At 52.2% G+C, this 15,769-nt stretch overlaps 1 protein-coding gene across 1 annotated transcript in view; it reads right to left on the reverse strand.

Moving 5' to 3' along the window:
- LOC103581377 (ras-specific guanine nucleotide-releasing factor 1) overlaps positions 1-15,089 on the reverse strand; it is a gene marked incomplete at its 5' end in the record, with an annotated part of 27,014 nt that extends 11,925 nt beyond the window's left edge. Inside the window, 7 exons of the mRNA XM_008563225.1 lie at positions 3,170-3,367; positions 7,110-7,194; positions 8,681-8,784; positions 10,607-10,667; positions 13,041-13,153; positions 13,581-13,687; positions 14,898-15,089. Of these exons, the coding sequence (XP_008561447.1) occupies positions 3,170-3,367; positions 7,110-7,194; positions 8,681-8,784; positions 10,607-10,667; positions 13,041-13,153; positions 13,581-13,687; positions 14,898-15,089 (860 nt within the window). The remainder of the gene's footprint in view (positions 1-3,169; positions 3,368-7,109; positions 7,195-8,680; positions 8,785-10,606; positions 10,668-13,040; positions 13,154-13,580; positions 13,688-14,897) is intronic.
- Between the last annotated feature and the right edge of the window lie 680 nt (positions 15,090-15,769).

Genomic DNA, 15,769 nt, shown 5'->3' on the forward strand with positions numbered 1-15,769 from the left:
CAGTAGCATTGTGGTGGCTGGAGTTGGCCTGAAGAGACCAGATGTGTTCTGCGGGGAGTGCACTTGGTTGAGTCTGGCTTTGCTCTCCTTTCCCTGTGAGGCCTGGGGGAAATCCCTGTATGTCTCTGGGATCCTCAGCTCCCTCACTTATAGAATGGTGAGAGAGATTAGTGACCTCCTGTCGAGCTCTATTCCTCAAAATCCAGAACATGGCTGAGAAACCATATGGGAGAACAGTCATGCGCTATGTGACCAGAAGCTCTAGTCAGCCTGGAAGGACGCTGGCTGCAGAGGCCAAGTGTACACCTGATCTTTGGGGCAGATTTTTATTTGAGAAATCCACCTACAGAAAATGACATTCTCATTCTCCATTCTGATGGAAAAGGAGATCGGTGTGTGCTCTTCAAGGGAGAGAACGCAGAGCATTCCATTCAGTTCAGTGCCCTCTCAGCACCAGGACCACACAAGCCTCTCCAAGGAGACACGGATGATTCTGCTCTCACTTGAGATGGCTGCTCTCAGATGCTGGCAAAGCCTGTTCCAACTGGAAGCAGCTCAAATATCTTCTGGCTGGGCCAGGAGCTTCCATCCTTTGATGCTCCCTGAGATAGCAAGTCTCCAGGATCTTGGGCATCTCCACTGGAGTGTGGACACCAGCGGGTAGAAATGGGGGCCCTTGGAATATGTCACTGAAACCAGGGACAAAACAAGGAGCCTGCCTGGGAGGCAATGTCAGGAAGAAAGATGATTATATGGCCTCCTAAGTACTATCCCTTCCTGTTCACCAAATGGAAGACTTCCAGTCGGCCAAGAATGTTCCCTTCCAAAGAGGCCAAAATGTATTGTTAGCCAAAGGGAGGCTTTTGTCTCTACTAAAATACAACCATCCCCAGGAGAGGTAACGCACAAAGCCATGCTAGTCATCCATACATCCTGTGGAAGAGCAGCACCGGATCCTGACCCTTTCCTGAGGGAGAGCTGTTTTCTGTTTTTGTTTTATTGCAAAGAGGATGAGGAGAGGGGTTGAAAGAAGAAAGGGGAAACGAAGTCTCAAATTAAACCCGACTGCTTGACTCCTGCTAAGGGCTGGACTGAACTTGGACATAATGCTTTTCTGCTTTGGGAAAACACATTTAACTGTGGAAGAGCAGCACCGGATCCTGACCCTTTCCTGAGGGAGAGCTGTTTTTTGTTTTTGTTTTATTGCAAAGAGGATGAGGAGAGGGGTTGAAAGAAGAAAGGGGAAATGAAGTCTCAAATTAAACCCGACTGCTTGACTCTTGCTAAGGGCTGGACTGAACTTGGACATAATGCTTTTCTGCTTTGGGAAAACACATTTAACTAGCTGCTGAGGCTACCTTTCAGGCCACCTGAGATATGTGGCCATTTGGATGGGTCACAAGGGTCCATGTAGATGAATAATGAACTGCCCCTGGCTGATGCTGACCAGACCATGGCCAGGGACTCCCAGAAGCTCTTGGAGGCAGGTACTGTGCAGACATACTACTACCACCCAGGCCAAGGGCTGAAGAAGCCAGTGGGGTCCAGTCTGCCATAGAGGGTGGAGGCCTGCGTGTGCTGCCAGAGGCATCTTTGATTTTTGGATCAGGCCGGCTGGCCTTAGGTCCTGAATGGCATCCTAGAACACAGGCCAGGCCACATGCCTTGACCTCTAACTGCCCTGGATTTGCACTCCCTAAAGAGAATGGAAGATTTCAGGATGGCCAAGGCAGTTCCCTCTCAACTCCATGGGGAGGGCAATGCTGGAGAATGAGGCCAAGAAATGCATGGAGCATGGGCTCCAGGAAGCCCATGGAGCCTGGTCTGGAATCCTCTGGAAAAGGTGACATTATTTCAATAGTGTAGGGCAGGAGGAGAAAGATATTGACTTGGAATGGGCTCCCCCACACCTTGCCAGTTGCCCTGCCTGAACGTGAATCTGGATGGGCCAAATGGATGAGTTGGAGATTCTGCAGAGCCTTGCTCAATCCCTGAGTCCAGGAGTTCATGACAGCACATGCCGTGTGTGGTCAGATCTGCCCTCAGTCCTGAGCTCCCAGCCTCTGTTCTTTCTTGCAGCCTGCCAACAAGAGTGGCATCTTCCACGGGCCTTGCCCTGAGCTTGGCATCTTTGTGTGCCAAGAAGCAAGAAGTTCAGGCTCACTGGATGCAAGAGAGTGTCCCTGCACACTCTGCAGTTCTGCTGTAATCAGGGGCTAGACTGACCGGAAGGTGGGGGGAAGGGCGGCAGAGATGTCCCAGAGCTGTCCTGAGTATGGCTACTTATCTAAGTAGGAAGGATTTATGGGCGAGCTGCCTGCCTGGTATGACCTGCCATCGTCATGAGAAGGGTAGTGAGGAGCAGGTGATAAAGAGAACAATGAGGGAGACACAGTATGCAAGTCCAGAGTGGTCCAGATGAGACAGGTTGCTTGCAGCCACTGTGTCCTGTGCAGCCCATGCAGATGTAGGAGCATAGACACTGCTGCCAAGTGATTGGTGCCTTCGGAGGCTGACCCTGTCCACTGATGGTGCTTATCCAGCGTCCTGCACACACGCAGGCTGGGGTTGGGGCATCCATCAGGTGTACCAAGGAAGTGACTCAAGTGCCTCATTGTGCCCTCCTCTAAGGAGAGCTGTCCCCTCCTGACCCCAGTGCAGGGAACTTTATTCCCAAGGAAGAACCCATCTTATGCTTTTTAAGAATCATGTTCTGAGTGAATAAAAATCAAGTCCACATTTAAGATGACTAGCTCTTCAATGGGTAACGGGCCAGCTAACACTCTGGTGGCCAGAAGGGCTGGCGAAATTAGAGTCCTGGGAAGATACTTGCAGGATCATGTGACCACTGTCTCAGCCAACCTGCAGATCTGGGCTGTGATCCCCATGAAGCCATTCTCTTTTGTACCAACTCAAGAAGAAGAGTGTTGAGACCAATAATCACTGTCTTACACTTCCCACTTTAGGGTATTACTCAAGTCCCACAGGTCCCACTGCCCACCTCTGGGCCCAATGTCCAGTTCTAGGTGATAAAGGAGAAGAGATTCTGTTTCACCTGGGAGTGTTGGCCCTCAGTCCAGTTCCTCTGCCCATCTGTGGATGCCCAACGGCCAACCCTTTGGTCTCCCTACCCAACCCCAACCTAGTGGTGCCAGCCTCCTGCCCACACCTGCTTAGAGACTTTGAGCCACGTCTTTTTGAGCCGGAAGATGGCGCTCCGGTTCATGGATGAGGTGATCTCCAGCACAGCATTGTAGTTGTGTAAGCAGCGGCATATGTCAGCCACGGCCACCCACTTCTCGATGGCGCTCACCCTTGCATTGATGTCCTCATTGCGAACGATTTCTGAAGCAATCAAGTTACTGATCTTTAAGCCAATGCAATAAGACAAGAAAAAAGTAAGATAGGAATAAGCATTGTCAAGATGATAAATTATCACTACTTGCAGATATCACTGCCTGCTTGAAAACCCCAAAGAACGAATTGAAAAACTACTAGAACTAACAGACCTCATTAAGGTTGCTGGTTAAAGACTTAGTATATGAAAATGAAAGTCTTTCTATATGTTAGCAGTAACCAATTAGACAATACAATGAAAAAGAGAATACTTTCAAAATAACTATGGGGATTTGCAAATTACCTAGGAACTTAATGAGAACTATGTAGCATATCACATGAAAAAAAAGTTACCAAAGGATGTAAAAGGCTTGAAAGATGGAGAAAGAGATCAAATTCCCCAATGGAAATGTAAATATGTCATTTTTCTCAAAACTTATACATGAATTTAATGTAATCCAATAAAAAACTCAGTGGGAGTTTTCTCTAGAACTTGACAAAATGATGTTAAATTTCACCTGGAAGAATAAACAGTTCAAAGGAATCAAACTCCGAGGGAATCTCCCCCCACACAACTTGAGCTTGGATGTGACACACACTTTGAGGCATCACTGGTCTTACATATATGGTAGAAGAGATCTCCAAGGACTCCTCAGCCTGGCCAACAATCACATAAATATGAACAAATCAAGCGTGGGCTGGACCTGGAGCAGCCAGTGGGGTGGGAAGCTGGGACCAGAACATTGGGGAACTAGAACTGTAAGGAGCTGGGGCAGCAGGAAGCACCAGACCTCCCTGTTCATTTCTTTGCAACTTCTTGTGAATCTATAATTATTTAAAAGTAAAAGATAAAAAAAAAGACTACTTGTTATTAAAAAAATAAAGGTGATAAAAGGACATTTACAAAAAAATAAAAATTATGGGGCATTACCACCAAACTTTCTCAAAAACAATTTCTAAAGGATGTGTATTAAGAATGGATTGTAAAACCAGTGAAGTGTGGACAACTACTTAAGAGAATGAGGAAGGAGTGATAACACAAAATCATACACATAGCCTACCTCTTAATTAAAATGAAGTAGATAAATTTGTTTTTTCCACCAAGAAAACACTAAACTCAAAAACAGTTTTACATAAAAGTGATACAAATTTTTAAAAGGAAAGGATCAGTCAAATCTTCCAGAGAAGAGAGAGAAAGAATACCTGCCAATTTATTCTATGAAGCCAGAACTACCATGATAGCAACACCAGAGACGGAAGAAATGAAAATCACACACCCGCTAGTTTCATACACCATGGCCACACTGAATTTGTAACTGGAATGCAAGGATGTTTGAATATTGGGAAAAAAGTGTATAAATGTTATTTACCAAATCAACAGATTACCATCTCAGAAAACCATATGACCATCTCAGTAGATGCAGAAAAAACATTTGATAAAATTTAGTATTCATTCATGGTAAAAACCAGTGGCATGCAAGAAACAGAAAGGTGTTTCATTGTCACCATTTCCATTCCCCACCTTCCTGGAGAGGCCCGCACTAGGCTGAGGCAAGGGAGGTGCCAGGCACAAGTGCAGCAGGGGCAGCAGCTCCTTAAATCTCGTGTCCTGGGTACCCTGCTGGCCTCGCCTTCGCTGTGGCCCTGCTTCTGGAGATACCGGCCAGTATCAGCCAACAGGATAAGGAAATTCAGAGCAAAAGGACGGAAAACAGCAAACAGAACTGTGCCAGGGAGCAATTAAGAAAATCCCTGCCAGGGAGACACACATTTTGTGTATCTGAACAAAATGGTGGATTTGACCAGAGGTGGCTGTGTGCCGCGTAGTACGAGGGCAGCCTTCGGAGGTAGATGGCGTAGTTTCAAAGGTGGGCTCTCCTGCTGTGTAATGTTGGGGATGAAATGTAACTTCCTTGAACCTAGTTTCTTCATCCATGAAATGAGAATAACAGGATTATATGAGATGTTGCTTATGGAGCCCTTAGCATCGTGCCTGGCATGTGGTAAACACCCAAAGAATGCTCACTCCACATTCCTGCCTCTTACTTGAGTCCTGAGCACATAGGGGGACAGGGGAGGGGAGAGGACAGTGTCTTGCTGCCTGGTGCTGTGCAATTGTGTGGAAGGGGTGGGCAGACCCAGATCTCCATCAGGCATGTTCCTGGGCCCTTGCCTGGTCTCCACCACTCTTTCTGTCCTGGAGATATGTGGGTCTCCATTCTGCTGCTGTGTTCACTGCAGGAACAGTGAGTGTACAGGGCTGGGAGGCCCCAAAGGGCTCTCCCTGAGCTGCAATACCTGGATCTTTCTTTATTGTTACCCTCGGGCCGCCAGTGGGGTGTGTTTGCCAGGAGGGCCCTTCCTTGCTGCGGTTGACATGATGTGGCCTGGCCAGGCGGTCAGGACAAGTGGAGTCATGTGCTCCCACCTCCGGCCTTCAAAGGCTCTTCACTTGGGTTGATGATTAAACTCAGAGGAATGAGGATGCTGAGTGCAAATGCTCTCCAGGCTGTCACGAGGCTGGGCATGGACGGGTCCCTGTGCTTCCAGAGGGTGGAGCTCGGGCCAATGTGGGGAAGTTGCTGGAAGAGATTTTTTTCTCACACAGCTGTTTTCCATTTTGCAGCAATGGGAGGCCATGAACTGCCACATACTAGTCAGGGGACCTGGAATATTGCCCTTCGGAGCCTTGGTTTCTTTATATCTAAAATATAACAGTGACCCCCATCTTTAGTTGATGTGAGCTTTGAATGAGATTCTTATGCATATAAAGCACAGCTCCAGGCACCAGGTGGGAACTCAGGGGCACTTGCTACTTTTATTCAAGAACTTTGTGGATACTTCCCTGCGACATGAATCATGCCTCAGAAGTCTCTGGGCCTTGTCCGGCCCCCAATTCTCTGCTGTTCTCATGTTCCCCTGAGAAATGATATGGGAGCTGGAGGTGTGAATGTGCCCATCTGAACTTAGTGCCCAAATCAGAGTCAGGCCAGGCTTTGTGCTACACACACTGGGGACTTGGTGGTCTAGTGTTTGGTCCCATCTCAACAGTTCTTCCCCAGAAAAGCTGGGGGTGGAGGGTGGACAGGAGGGGGCTGGAGGAACCAGATACTAGGCCATCCTGATCCTAGCCGGGGACACTCATGAGCCCTTGGCTTAGACCCAACCTTGGTCTCACCCAGTGCCGTGGCCTCCTGTCTCTTTAATGTTATCCTGTGGGGCCATCTTACCCACAATTGAAACGGGGGTGGGGTGTTCACTTCCAGGGTAATTGAAACTCCTAGCTAAAATTTCAGGAGGTTCAGAGGGTTCTGGGTAATGTACATATTAGAGGGAAATGGTCTGCCATTTTCTAGCCAAATATTGCTTGTTTCTAATACCAAAATGAGGTTAAAAAATAAGAAGCCTAGCAAGGAGGTCTTCATTCCTTTCCTTCCGATCCTTTCCATTCTCTTTGCCGCAGGCTCACCAAAAAACCTGCCCCGAGGAGGGACTCCTCTTAGTAATTACGGGCTCTGAGGGCTCACTATGAGCCAATGTTGGGCTGAGTGTCTTTATATGACTGTCCCAGTTAAGGTCTTCACATGACCTTTCAATAGTCTGCCCCATTTAATAGGAGAAGAAACAGAGGCGAAGCGACCAGCCCAGGTGGCTGTAGAGGACCCAGGTGGTCTGGTTCTAGCCAGGTATACAGTGTACTCTCTACCCAGCCTCTTGAGGGTCCTGCTAAAAAGAAACCCAGGAGAGAAAGGCGCTGCCCGCCCCATACTCACATCATTGAAATGCTTAGTAGTTTTCATGATATAAGGAGTCCTTTCATTCTTTTCCAGTTTCATCCAGCCTTGTCCGAAGAACTCCCTGTGGGAAGGAAAGGGGAGACCCAGGGCGGATGAAGTTAGGTTTACCTTGCTGATTTCATTGCTTCATGATTTATTTGCATTTTGAGGCTGTCATTTCAGGGGCAGCAACTTTCTGCAGAGCCCTGGAGAGGAAGGAACCCCAGCTCTGCCTTGTACCAGCTGTGTGGCTTCAGGCAAGCCTTTCATATCTCAGGACCTCAGTTTCTTCATCTGTAAAATGGGAATAACAACAATACTTTCCCCACAGGGTTACTGTGAGGCTGAAATGAGATAAGGTATGGGAAGGCACATCCTAAACTGTGAAGTGCAGTGGGCACACCAGATTTTATTATGGATCTTGTTTTCTGACAGGGAGAACTCATGGTTTAGTTACTTGGCAGTGGCTGGTCTGTAGACCAGCGGAGATGGAAGGCACCAAAAAAGGCCAAATTAAAGGATAAGGGAGACTGCAAGCCAAGCTGTCAGCATGTTCCAGTAATGGTGACCTCATGGGAAGCCACAGACTGCCCAGGCTCCTGATTTGACAGTGATTGGGAGTGGCACTGGGACAGGAGGGTCCAAAGTGAGCTGAACTGTGTTTGAAAACATATCCTGCTTCTCCTCGCAGAGGGAGCATATCTGGAATAATGACTATTTCTACGTCCAGGAGATGTGGCAGGTTTCCAAAACGTTTACGCTCCCCATTTAGGTGGGGCAGCAGTCATGTCGGTGACAGCTGCGTGAGTGCCATGTGAGACAGAGGCCAAAAGTCCTACAATGATCATAGCCTCAGACCTGGCGATTTCAATTTTGGGAAACTATTCTGGGACAATTGTCAGAAATTCAGAGAAATATTTGGTTACAAGGATGTTTACCTCTGCTTTAAATGTAAAAGTGAAAACAGAAAACAACCTCATGACTTAATGCACTGTTAGGGAATATTGTGCACTTATTTAAAAATGTTTGTAAATTTTGGTATATTGTTAGATGAGGAAAGAGGGATACAAAATTATTTAAGGAGTGTAATCATAATGAACACCAGGGGCGACTAACTACAGGCCAAAGCTGGTAACACCAGGCCTGCAGGCTTCTTCAAAGTCCAGAGCTGTCCCCAGAGTCTGCTCCTGGGGATTATGCAGGCACACACACATGCACACATACTCTCATCCTGTGTGCACATTTTCTCACGTGTACATGTGTGCACATACATGAACACATACTCTTTCTAGAACTCCAGAATAAGAGATCTGAGTTAGACATGCTTCTGGGAAAGCGTGTGTGTTGTGTGCCCGCGTACATGTGTGCAACTGATAGGTAAGGAGGGAACTTGGGGACAGGAGCAGGAACAGGGCTTCTCCCTCATCCATGCAGACCCATGCATCTTTGCTTCAGGCTGTGGTGAATCCATGCAGCTCTGGAAGTCTGCAGCACATGCTCAGGGACGCTGCTGAAGATGGCGCCTGTGAAAGAGGAGGAAGGAGGGGTCTGGTGCCTGCACCACTTACTCATAAGGAATCTTCTTGAAGACCAGGTGGTCCAGCAGGGTCAGCTGCTCAGCGATCTCCAGGGCTGAGTGGTTTTCAAAGGGCTCAGCCTTCACACCTTCAGCCTGAGGAGAGCAAGGTCTTGAGTCAGGCCCACGAGGGACACCTCCTGCCTTTCTGGCCACTTTGCTGAGGGACTATCCACCTTGATTCTGGTGGGTGGGTGGATGGGGCATGACTGGGGTATGATGAAGAGAGATGGAGGAAAGGGGGTGGGGGGCCAAGCCCTTCTGCTTGTCGCTCATCCCGCAAGGGAGCTACTCCACCCCAGCATGAGACTGAGAGGCTTCTAGAGGTTAGGACCGGCCCACGTTGCTCAGAGGAAATGGCTGACTGGGACGGGAGTCCAGGTTGTCTGATGCCAGGCTGTGACTGGTCACTTTCTTCAGGTTCCGTCTGGGTTCACAATACTGAGAGTCCTGCCCTGGTGTCCTGGGGCTGGGCCTGGGACGGCTGAACTGTCAGGGTAAAGGGTGAGTCCAGGGAGCTGGGGTGGGGTATGGCCAAAAGAAGGCATGCTGAGCAAGCAGGGGCAGGCAGCTCCTTCTGTTCCCTTTTGGTGTGGCCTGGAAGCAGAGGCCAGGACCGACAACTGTCTCCACCTTTCACAGTACTTGTGAAAAGCCTCACGGCAAGAAGCCTTTCTGCTCTCCTCTCTGCCCCATCAGGGCCTCCTCCAAACTGGATCTTCCCAGACAGAAGTTCAGTGGATCTTTGTTCGGGGCCAGAGGGGTGGGGGGTAGCTCAGTGGCCTTTTCTTCTGGAACAGCCTCAAGCCGTTCACAGAGGAACAAGGGGCCCTCGTGCTCTTGAGGGGTAAACCTTCCAGTCAGGCCCTCATTGGGAAACAGAGTGCGCCGCTCCCTGCAGGGGAGGTGCTGAGTGGAGCCCTTCTCTCTCAGGGTTTACCCGGCATTCTGCCCCCAAAGAGCCAGTCTAGAGGAAGGAGTGTCCAGGCATAACCAACCCCCTGCCCAGGGGCATCAGCCCTGCAGTGCTGCTGGCAGAGGGCAGGGGTGTGGGCAGGGTGCTTGCTGCTCCATGGGTGACCTCACCAGCTGCAGGAATCAGGAGGGAAGGGGAGCAGGGGTCCACAACCCAGGGTCCCAAGTCCTCACACTGGCTACTTTTAACAGACCAGACGCCACTCAGCCAGCATGGAGCTGAGCCAGCTTGGAACAATCTCCACCTCTGGTAGGACAAAGTGAGTCTGTCTGGAGCCTCCCTGGCTGCCAGGATGCAGGGACTGAGGGCTCTGGGGTGGCTTGTGATGGCATTGTGGGGAAAAGTGGGCCCGAGCCAGGCACTGAAGTATGCTTGACCGTCTTCCCCCTTACACTGTGTGGAAAGCCACTGTTAGTGCACACTCCTTTGTGGAGAACACAGCTTCTCTCCCTGGGGTCCCCCATTTTGGGGCAGGTAGTGAGCTGCTTTTCTGCTTGCTTTGGAGCCAGCTGGGCCTGGTGTGAACACCAGCTCTCACCACTGCCACTGACCATGACCTTGAGTGGGCTACTGAAGTGCCCTGTGCCTCAGTGGCCTCATCTATCAGATGGGGACAATGATATAAACTTGTAGCACTGTTGGTAAAAGTACCTCGAGTCTTTAAGAGTCTAGCACAGTGCGGGCTACCAGAAGCTGGAAGAGGCAAGGAAGGGTCCTCCCATAGAGCCTTCAAAGGGGCACGGCCCCACCAACATCTTAATTTCAGACTTCTGGCCTCCAGAACTGTGAGAGAATACATTTCTGTTGTTTTAAGTCACCCAGTTTGTGGCACTTTGTCACAGCAGCCACAGGTGGTGATGGTGCCCAGTGAGGGGCTCCTGGGGTGGGGAGGGAGGGGAAGGACATCCCTGGAGAGTGAGTGGGAGGGAAGGTCCAGCTCACCATCTGTGTTATCTCCTCCAGCGTGATCTGGTTGTCACCCGGGTCCTCCTGGGTCAGAGTCCTAGGGATGAGAAGGCACAGTGAGCTGGCACCTCAGCTCCCGGGCAGCCCTTCCCCAGCCCAGCCAGACAGACTGCTCTGCAGTCTCCTGCGCTCACTTGCATGCCTCTCTGTCCTTGTTCATGCCATTCCCTTTGCCAGGAGTCCCCTTCCCCTTTCCTCCTCACTGACTTTTTCCTGATGGGCCTGATCCTCCTCTGGGTGAAGTCCTCTCCTGGGGCTCAGCTTCTGGGCTTCCTGCATCTTGCTGTGGCCACATATGTGCTTGGCCCCCAGGAGACCCAGAAGGGAGCCCTTGAGGGCAGGGCTGTGTCTGATTTATTCCTGCAGCTCTGGCACCAGCATGGGGCTGGGCACACAGCAGGAACTCCTACATGCATTAGAACTATAGAAAGCATGAGGGGAAAGGAGCTGCAGGCCTGTAGGACCAGAGCAGATGGAGGGGATGGGGAGCCTCCCATACAGATGCCGCTCCAGCCTGGCCTGGGAGGCACAGAGCAGGGGAGGCAGCAGCATGGTGGCCCAGTGGGGAAGGAGGTGGCTGAGTAGAGTAGTGGGGGTACCCGGCAGTGGTGGACACAGGGGTGGACACACTCACTCTGACAGGCTCAGAGCTGCAGCTGGTGAGCACTGGGGAGCAGTGGAGGAGGCTCGAGAGCCAGCTGGGGATGTATGGGGGACAGTCAGGGGGTGAAGGCCCAAGCTGGAGGCAGTCACATTCCAGGCATCAGCCTGGCAGAAGGCATTGTCATGTATACTTTTAGCTGAGGAAACAGAGGCACAGAGAAATGTCTCACCTGAGGCCCTGCTGCAGGAGCACAGTGGGCTACCATTCAAATGTGGCTGCCTAGGGCCGAGCCCGTGGTGCACTCGGGAGAGTGCGGCGCTGAGGGTGCAGCAGCGCTCCCGCCGCGGGTTCAGATCCTATATAGGGATGACCGGTGCACTCACAGCACCGCACTCGGGAGAGTGCGGCGCTGAGGGTGCAGCAGCGCTCCCGCCGCGAGTTCAGATCCTATATAGGGATGACCGGTGCACTCACAGCACTCACTGGCTGAGCGCGGTGCGGCCGGTCTCAAAAAGGACAAAAAAAAAAAAAAAAAAACCCAAATGTGGCTGCCTAGCTCCAAAGCCTGCCCTTCCCACTGTGCTCCAGCAGGCAGCACCCAGGACAAACTGCCTTGCCTGTGATGGCCTGGAGCTCAGCACACTCCCATGGGCCTCCCTGAGAAGGGCCTGGGGGCTAGCTGCATGCACATGTGCATATGTGTGCAGGGGGTGGGTACTGAAGACAAGGGAGGCCTGAAAGAGATTCTAGGATGTGAGCCTGAGAGAAGGATGGCCTCTGGAAAGGAAGTGCCCAGGCTGGTTGGGGAGGGAGGCTGGAGACTTTGGTCATAGGCAGGAAGTGCCTCAGCAGGACTTGGTGGAAAGTTTGGGGCAGAGGCAATGGCTGGGAAGCAGAGAGGGGTGGCTGGAGTGAGCCAGAAGGTGAGGAGGACAGGCCTGACTCCGAGCCCTCACACCAGGCTGGGCTGGGAGAGGACAGCCTGAGTTGGCAGGCAGACTGCGGGCCTGCATCCAACACCCACTGAGCAACCTGCAGAAGCAACACTCATGATCTCACCCAGCCTCACCACAGCCCTCAAAGTGGGTATTATTTGCCCACTTTACAGAGGAGAAAAATGAGGCTCAGAGAAGGCTTGCCCGTCACATAGGGAGTCACCAGCTGAGCCAGCTTAGACACGCAGCTGCCTAAGCCCTGATAGTCTGGGAGGAGAAACAAGCACAGGCTTGGGGACAATATAATTGAATTCAATTCAACAGACACTCCCTAGGCACAAGGTCTTACCAGTGCTGTCTAACAAAACGCTCAGCAATGACTGCAATGTTCTGCATCTGTGCTGTCCAGTACAGGGGCCAGTGGCCACATGTGGTCCACGGGGCTGATGAGCTGAGTTTTAAATTGTATTCAATTTTAATTAACTAAGAGTTAAGTTGCCCTATGTAGCAAGTGCCTACCACACTGGATGGCACAAGCTAGACAGATGTTAGTGGCTGTGGATATACATGGAAAAGTGGGTGTGGTTCTTGCCTCAAGAAGATCAAGGTCTAGTAGGGGGTGAGGAAAAGAGAGGGAAAGACAGATGGACTATCCATTCCTGAGCCTGGCAGCAGAAGGGGAGTGCACAGCCCCAGGTGGCTCAGGGCTCCAGGCTCACCTCTACCCCAGCACACCTTCTGCCTAGGGTTGTCCTCCTGCCTGACAAGGGCCCTCCTCACCTCCCTGGCCCCTGGCCAGCCCGTGTGGGGGCAGACGGCAGGCCCCTGTCCCAGCAGGCGGTCCTGGGCTGGGGCCAGGTGCTGCCCTTACCTGATGATGTTGGCTGCTGCCTTCCGCTCCTGGGTCAGCAGCTCTGGGTCGTGCATGACCTCCTCCAGGAAGCTGATCACCTTGCATTTGAGCTCGTCGTTGGTCTCAAAGTCCTGCCGGGAAGATGTGATGTGTGGCTCTGGCTACTGTTTTTGAACTGCACTGCACTCTTTCCTTTTTGTTGGCTGCGTGGCAGGGCACATGCAGGGCCTAGAGGCTCTTAGGTAAAGGTTCCAGGCAAGAGCAAGGACCATCCCTCAGCAGCTGCACCCCTAGGCCTGGAAGGCACAAACCCAACTGCACGTTTGCTGCAGACATGTGGAGAGACAGAGGCCCCCCGCCCCCTTGAATGTCCTTGGTTCTCTCCTAGGGGATCTGAGCAGGTCCTTCTGAGAACACTGGGCAGCACCTTGGCTCCCTCCCTCCTGCTATCCCATGGTTGGCCACCTGCTCACTCTGCCAGCAACAGCTTGGGGAGGGCAGCTGCTTCCTGGGGGCCCACTGATGCCCAGCAGCCTGCTGGGGAGGGGTCCCACCCACCTGAGAGTGCTTGGAGACCCAGTGGCGGAGCACGTTCAGGACGCGGTTGGTGGCTGCTCTGCGGATCACAAACTCCTTGTCTCCATTCCTCTGGTCAGGGGGAAACCCTGGCAGTGGGCATGGCAGAGGGAAGAGAGGATATATGAGGACAAGAACCAGAGCTCGGCTCTAGTCTGGATTCAAATCCCCAAAGTGGTTGAGCAGGGGCTGCTCCTCATGGCCGCTGGGCACCAGGGCTATGGCTAGGTAGGGGGACAGAAAATATTTAACCACTAGGTGCTGACCAGTAATACAGATGCCACCATTTCTTTTTTTTTTTTGTCTTTTTCCGTGTCCGGCAATGGATCGCAACCCTCAGTGTTGCCCCCGTACCGGACCAGGGACCGGCAACGGGATTGCAACCCTCGGCGCTGCCCCCGCGCCTCGCTCAGCCAGTGAGCGGGAACCGGTCTGTATGTGGGATCCGAACCCTCGGGCGGGAGCGCCACCGCGCTTCCCAAGCGGTGCACTATCCAGTGCGCCACCGGGCCGGCCAGATGCCACCATTTCTCAGTGGACACAGTCCATAGACACCCAGCCTCCATCAGACCTTTCTGTCTTTCAGGGGCTGCTGGAAGATTCAAGCAGCCTCCTAAGATGGGGGCTCTCGGGGCCCCCACTCCAGCCCCTGGCAGGACTGATGCTGTGGAAGTGAGAGGCAGAAGGATGGGGGTGGCAGAGGCTCTCAGGGCCAAGTAACAAAGGGGGATAGGTGGGGAGGAAGGGCCCCAGGCAAGAGGGTCAGCGCTGGCAAAGGCCTGCGGGAAGAAAACTTGGGGACTGGGGTGGGTGGCAATCAGTTTGAAGTGGATAGATTGTGGGGTGCATGGGCGATGGCTAGAGATAACACCGCCTCCCTAGGGCATGCCAGGAGTAGCAGCCTGGATTCTATGCCAATGGCAATGTCAGGGGAGGGGAGGGTGCGGGGCAGGCTGTGGCCTAGACACACAGTGGCCCGGGCTCCAGGTATGGGGTTGAGGCCCTGGCTGTGTGCAGAGAGGTGGGGGCTGTGACCCAGCACCTCCCTCAGTGGAAGGGGTGCTGAAAGTCAGAATGGCGTGGGAAGCCTGGCAGTGGTGAGTGGGACTCATCGGTTGAAGCAGATAGCCCTCCGAGGGTGGTGCTGTTGACAGGCCCCACCTGCGCCATCAGCAGTCAGTGTTAAACATCCAAAGTGGGGCAAGTCCCTGGGGCCCCGGCTGCCATCACCTGCCACGGGCCCAACAGAGGGAACTGACCTCAGGGAGGACCCGTGAGTGAGGACCACCCCGCATGCACCTGCGCTGGCTAAGGACATCCTCCGGTACTTCTCCTTGTTTGGGGTGCCCTCGTTGGCTCCCGCGGTTGCTATGGCAAAGGCGGAGGCGGCTGACAGGGCGCTGCGGTTGTTGTCCAGTTCACGACAGGAGGTCATCACGACTCCATTGTTGTAGGAAAAGAGTGGGAACTCTGTGGAGGACGAAAGCAACCCTTAGCCGTTCCTGGTCTCAGCCCCTCAGGCTGTTAGAGAACCAGGGGCCCAGGACTGGAAGAGCCTTGCGGGTGGGCAGGCTCTGTCCTCACGGAGCCAGGCTTGTCAGGTGGTGCTGGGTCTGGGGTCTGTTCCCCTGTAAAAGTTTTCCGGGGAGAGTCACACCATGACTGTCATGCCAGGGGTGTCCCAGGGAAGGCCCGGCCACCCTCCTGCTTGTGAAGAAGGCTCGCCAATCACCCCTTCCATCTCTCTGTGGCTCCCAACCCCTTCACCTCTCAGGCCAGCTGGGCACAGGCCTGCTCGAGGGCATCATGTTCCCTCGCCCTCTCAGTCTACGTGGAACTAACGCACAACCTGTCCAGTGTCTGCATCCACAATTCTTACTGACAGGCTCATGGGCGTGGTGGGGTGGAGAGAGCACTTTGCGTAGAGTCCCTCACGTGGGTTGAAATTCTCCCCCACCCCTTATTAACTGTGTGACTGTGTGGCCTTGGATAAGTTACTTAACCTCTCTGAGTCTCAGTAATCCCCTCTGGATAACAGGGATAATACCTACTTCAAAAGTTGGATGTAAAGATTAAAGGAGATGACGCAGATGAAAGTACTTTGTATTGAGTGAGAAACTTTATAAATGCCATGGAATATCATTGCTAATTATAACAATTTTTTTTTTTTT

This window comes from Galeopterus variegatus, unplaced genomic scaffold (genome assembly GCF_000696425.1).
Source record: "Galeopterus variegatus unplaced genomic scaffold, G_variegatus-3.0.2 Scaffold12925, whole genome shotgun sequence".
Taxonomy (NCBI): Eukaryota; Metazoa; Chordata; class Mammalia; order Dermoptera; family Cynocephalidae; genus Galeopterus; species Galeopterus variegatus.